Raw genomic sequence first — 6,131 nt, 5'->3', positions numbered from 1 at the left:
GCCAACTCCGTCCCCAGTTCCCTTCGTCTCCATTGTAAAATATAGGCGCATAGTATTTTTGGAAGGTTTTAGCTGTTTATTTTAAAAACTACACCAACTATTCAAGTTTGTTAGGCTAGTTTAGTTATTTGGTACGTTAACGCTTAAAGTTTACCACTTGTTTAGGAAATTTAATTATTTAAAAAAATTAATTAAAAATTTCAACCAAACGGTTTTTTAGAAATATATATGTATTAGAAAATAGTTTTTTTTACACAATAACTTTAAATTAAGTCAAAAAACGAAGAAAAACTACACAAAACGTCATCGACTCCATTGACTACAATAGTAAACGGGAACGACCCGCGAAAGAGAGACAGTGTATCGTGCTCTCTCCTTTGCCGACATTGGAGATGCGCCTTCTATTCTTTTTTATTTCTGTGGGTTATATACACTTTTTCGTTTGGTTTACTATCGGTGTGTCTTTGGTGTAACCATAGACAACTTATAATAGACCGCAAGCGGAGAATTTGTTTCAGACAAGTCACGCATCATTGCACACAGGTTACTTGAAAAGTAAATAAACAAGCGTCTGTGGTTACTATACGTATACTCCACGATCACGATGAGTAACTGTTGCATCCCTAACTGTTTCTATAGCTACAGCAAAAAAAACGCAAAGCGGTCACTGTTTACTATTCGTAGACCAGATTTAGCACGGAGTTCCGACGAGAAAGATCACCGTGAGAGGTTGACAAACTTTATTTTAGGGTTACGCGATTTCCAAAGGGGTGACAGAATCAAGGAAATACTTAAAAAAGAAAAGTATAACGCGTACAATATAAATGATTAGAGTCCTGTTTAAACAGTATTTTATTTAGAGCATGTATTTGTGAAGCGCACTTTAAACCGGAGGACATAGTTTCCTATTATCATTCAAGGAAGGAGTTAAAATGTGGTGCATTTCCATCTGAGAATTTGCCTAAAAAATGTGGTGTACTTGTGAAGGTAAACTTCTGTTCTTGAACCTATATTGCATTTCATTTATATACTAAATGCATTTTTAGGAGAGTCGTGAACGAGTTACCCGAAAACCGTTACCAGATGCAATTCGCCATAGCTGCATAGAAAAAGTGTACAGCAGCTTCAGCAAATTATCTTCACAAACGAGAGGTTTGTCGAAAGAATTTTGCTTTTATTGATATCATTTATAAGAACATTAGCATCTTTTAGCAGTTGTCAATTTACCATTTGTAATATTCTGCATAAATATACAGACAAATATGGTCAATAACTACCAGGAATCAAAAAACCTTACTGGAATATTGGATATCGGAACAAGATTTAGTTCCTCACATAAGGCAAGAGTGTATTCTGTAAATTAAGTTATTGGAATACTTATCTTTTATTTTATCTTTTAGCATTTGCTTAAATAGTACAGTTCAGGTAGAGTGGGTGGCATTTGATGGTTGGAGAATTACCAAACAATTTGTGGATTTGAGAACTTCCACTTTATATTCTTTTATAGGTAACCTTTCACAAATTAATAATGCTTTAACTTATATCCTGTGTATGCTATTTATAGGTAAGGTACAAAAGGTGTCTGAACTATAAATTAAGCATTACATTAGAGTAGCATTACATCACAATCAAAGTTACAAATTAAGTTGTGTTCCAAATAAAACGTCGCACAATTGGATTTTGCAGATAGCTTTGCAACATATAAGTTGTGCAAAGGAGTTGCTAGCACAACTAAAAATACTAAATGCCATCATATTCAAATTTGGAATGGATCAGGTTTAAATATTGATACAATTGTTAGATCGCCAGAATGTAGTGGTATCGGTAAATATTTTAGACCAGTAAAAACGTAAGTCTAACTGTACCGTTGAAACAGTTGAATCTGAAGACAGAAACACATGTTACAATTGCCTTAAGTATGACATAAAGACACAGTATAACCAGAAAGTATACCAGTTTAAAAGATGTTGAAAGCAAATCAGGGGACAGTGAGTTAGTTTTGGCATAAAGCTACCGTTTTTGTAAATACATCCTGTACGTATATTTTGCATCATCAAGCAATGGGTTCCTGTACGTTTATAATGCATCATCAAGCACAATGGGTTCGCAATTCATCTATGCTTGCCATCATTGCACCACATACGTCGCATTGAATCTCTAGACTGCTTAAATAACTACGAACCACTGAATCCGCCATACCGATATTTTAAAACCTAAATAATACGTATGACTTACGCGAGCAACGAAAACAGGCTTTAACCTGGGTGCACTGAAGCGGAACGTATCTGCAACAAATAAACTTGATTTTTTGCATTATTTAACAATATTTTTTCACTTTAATAAACTTTCTACACAAACACACGTAATATTTGCATTTAGGAATAACTAACATTGTTTTTTTGGTCTAAAAACATATTTTTACGGGAATCCCAGAAGTGACGCTTGCGGTCTTAAGTTGTCTATGATTATACCAAAAATACATATGTTCAAAAGAAAAGGGATTAAGCTTTCAATGAAAATCAAGGAAGGTGAGAAATTGTTGCATTAGGCGGAGAGATACAAAGGACATTCAAAACGGAAATAGCAGCTGCGATATAGCTAACCGCTACAGCCCACCACAAGTCGGATCCGCAAGAAATCAGAGGTCATAAATAGCAATTTAAGGTAGCGGGGCTAAAATGGTTACCGCGACGTGATATTTAGACGCGTTTCTTCGGGTACAAAGCCGCACATACTCGGTTTTCTGGAATTACATCTGTTATCTGGGAGTACATCCGTTAATTTCTGGTATACCCCCGTTGCCGTTAACGTAACGTTATCTGTAGTTTCTCATTCATTAAAAGTCTCAATTTTCGCCGAGGGAACAACGATTAAAGATTTACAGTAGTTACGTTTTTGTGATTATTATTTTGTTAATATCTTATTTACCCGATTCTTTTATGTTCTGTTGATGTTACGTCTGTATTAACTTTTTAACACCATCCCTTTTTCTTAGTTAACATACTGCATTATTCCCAGATAAGGATCAGGCCTCTTAGTTAAACTATACTGCATTATTCCCAGATAAGGATCAGGCCTCATATTACTCGACTGGAAACGTCTGAGACCACAGCGGGCATTGTTTTGGTCGGGCGGAATCGACAACATGGCATTTTACGGGCATTCCATACCATTCACCACCGTGCAGACGCTGCGAACCACAGCGGCTTCAAACAACATTACAAATATGCTCGGAACTCCAGCATTTGCCACGTCCACGAACGGTTAGTGGCGCTTCTTCTGGGTTGCATGATACCATGAAAGCCGCACCCATTGACCATATGACGTTTCCCAACGACGACGCGACATCAGTCCTACGCGCCAGCACCCCGTTTTCACCTGTCGTTTTACTTAAGGTTGAATCAACCTTATTTCCCGCCGTCAATCCGACTTTTAGCGTTCCTTTCCCTCCCGAATTTTATAGTACACTGTAAATAAATCAAAACCACTTTGAACATTTTGGCCGGAAGCGGCAGAATTTTGGTTTTGTGTACTATAAGTTGTTTTGGACGGGCAAATGTAATTAACGAAATCGATACATTCCATTTGGTCATTGATGCCCCAAACGAGTCATAATTTGCTCTTGTCAAATATGCTTTATCTGCCGACACAGACCCAGCCTTACAGTGTGGTAAAAGAGACTTTGTTGTACGAGTTTGGTCGTTGTGAAGACGCTAACCTAAACTCGATGTTTGAAACTATAGATGTTGGTAATGATTCTCCCAGTCGTTTTGAAATCAAAACCACTTTGAACATTTTGGCCGGAAGCGGCAGAATTTTGGTTTTGTGTACTATAAGTTGTTTTGGACGGGCAAATGTAATTAACGAAATCGATACATTCCATTTGGTCATTGATGCCCCAAACGAGTCATAATTTGCTCTTGTCAAATATGCTTTATCTGCCGACACAGACCCAGCCTTACAGTGTGGTAAAAGAGACTTTGTTGTACGAGTTTGGTCGTTGTGAAGACGCTAACCTAAACTCGATGTTTGAAACTATAGATGTTGGTAATGATTCTCCCAGTCGTTTTGTCCATAAAATGCAGTTGTTCCTTTTGGCCCTGATCAAACCACTCTGGTGGGGAGAAAATTGATGAGAAACAGACTTTTCAGGTGCCTCATACACCGGATGTTAGCTCTAACTTACTTGCACGCAGGAATTTAGATTTTAAGCTGGTTAAATGTGCAGATGATTTTATGAAAGGCCGACGCGTCGAGTCTCATATCAGTGCGCATGAGGCGAGGAAACTGGCCCTTACAAACGAATCCTTACAGAGGCGTGTTGAGTTTATCCGATAGCGTTCGTAAATTGAATGCATCGCCGGCTGAACGCTCGTCGGTCTCTCCGTGCAGAACAATGGCCGTCAGTGCGATATCGCGAGCCGCTTTGGTCTAACTCTAACAGCACTAGATTGTCAGGTGTAGAGAATGGGCCTCAGCGAATGTCAGGCAGCGGCGCGTGGCAGCAGAATAATGGAAGTTTTAGGTACCGTGCGCCTGGTCCGGGTCCTTGGAGGCTGTCGCTCACCCGCTGTTTTTTGCTTTTACCACGAACGTTTCGGACCGAATGCCTTCCGGTGTGAGGCTCCGTTCGTTTGGGGATCCAACAATGCAAAAAACTAATTGGGCGCGTGCATCGGATGCCAGCGACTCGCACGCGCGCGCGTTTTATTGGATCAGCTGCCAGAGTACATTCTTATACTATAACCCTACATTCTTATACTACTAAACCTCTAAGTCAATTTCGTGTAATGTTAGCAACAAGGTGTCAATCAGGAGACATTATCAAAAACAGAAAATAAACGGGACTGTCTGCTGATGATAAAAACAACAAGTTACTTGGTCGACACTAGCGCCGAAGTCTGACACTAGCGCCGAAGTCTCCGTTGTTCCCCCTGTAGAAGACGATAATTACCTATACAATTGCTCTGTTACGAAGTTGGTTGCTCTCAATGGCACAAATATTCGAACATACGGCTGCAAACCACTTTCTGTGTCTCTTTTGACTGTGGAGCTTTTGGCTGGGATTTTCATATTGCAAATGTTCGTTACCCGATTTTGGGTCTTGATTTCTTAGATTATTTCCAAATGATGATTGACGTCAGTAATCGCCGACTATTTTGTATTTCACAACCGCCACGTCGCCTTTCTCCGTCTAACCCCGAACCAGAGTTAATCCCTGCCCCTATACCCGACGTTTTAAACCTTCCAACGTAGAATATTTTGACGATTTTCTGCGCCTTTTCCCACCGCATTTGACGAGTCCCGTTTTTCTTTGCCTGTTCCACATGACGTGGAGCACGAGATTGAAGCCACTGGTTACCCTGTTGTCTGTCGTGTACGTAGGCTCGACCCTGTTAAACTGGCCGCTGCTAAAAAAGAAATCACTAAACTTCTGCAGTTAGGCATCATCCAGCCATCAAATTCGAGTTGTGCTTCTTCATTACATTTGATAAAAAATCGGACGGGTCTTACAGGGTAACGGTTGATTACCGAAACCTCAATCTACACACATTTCCATCCCAATACCCTATTCCTTTAATGGCCGGTATGACTGCTCACCTCGCCGGGTCCACGATATTCAGTAAGCTTGACTTTAAATCCGGTTATTTTCAAGTTCCCGTTAAACCTGAACACATACCGATTACACAGCCTTCAATTGCCCACTTGGTTTCTTCGAATGGACTCGTCTGAGCTTGGGCTTTCGCAATTCTGGTGCAACTTTTAAACGCCTCATGGATACTATTTTTGGGGATCTGGATTTTATTTTCGTGTATATTGATGACGCAATGGTATATAGCAAAAGTCGGGAGGAACATGTCAGTCATTTATTAACTGTGTTTGAGCGCGTATTGCAGTATGGCCTTATATTGAACAAACAGAAGTGTATTTTCGGTGTTGATACAATCGACTTTCTGGGTCACTACCAGCGGTATTTCCCCTCCAGATTCTAAAGTTGTTGCCTTGGCTAAATAAACACACACCGGCCATGCATTTGTTTTGGCGAAATACGCTCAGTGGGCTCATGGGCGTCGCCAAGGGGGGGCCTGAGGGGCCATGCCCCCCCCCCCCCCGATTTTGAGTTTACACTA

General features: G+C 40.2%; 1 protein-coding gene across 2 annotated transcripts in view; it reads left to right on the top strand.

Annotated features, from left to right (window-relative positions):
- LOC104265701 overlaps positions 1-1,325 on the top strand; it is a 2,409-nt gene extending 1,084 nt beyond the window's left edge. Inside the window, exons 1-3 of one of the 2 annotated variants that reach the window (XM_026839541.1) lie at positions 452-804; positions 861-987; positions 1,047-1,325. In XM_026839541.1, the coding sequence (XP_026695342.1) occupies positions 605-804; positions 861-987; positions 1,047-1,181 (462 nt within the window). In that variant the 5' untranslated portion in view covers positions 452-604 and the 3' untranslated portion in view covers positions 1,182-1,325. Of the gene's footprint in view, positions 1-451; positions 805-860; positions 988-1,046 lie in introns of those variants that run through there. The other variant, XM_026839540.1, reaches the window with a different exon arrangement.
- The last annotated feature ends 4,806 nt before the right edge of the window (positions 1,326-6,131 follow it).

This window comes from Ciona intestinalis, unplaced genomic scaffold, assembly GCF_000224145.3.
Source record: "Ciona intestinalis unplaced genomic scaffold, KH HT000382.1, whole genome shotgun sequence".
In the NCBI taxonomy this organism is placed as follows: Eukaryota; Metazoa; Chordata; class Ascidiacea; order Phlebobranchia; family Cionidae; genus Ciona; species Ciona intestinalis.
Note: the sequence above shows the minus strand (reverse complement) of the source record. Positions and strands in the feature narration are given on the sequence as shown.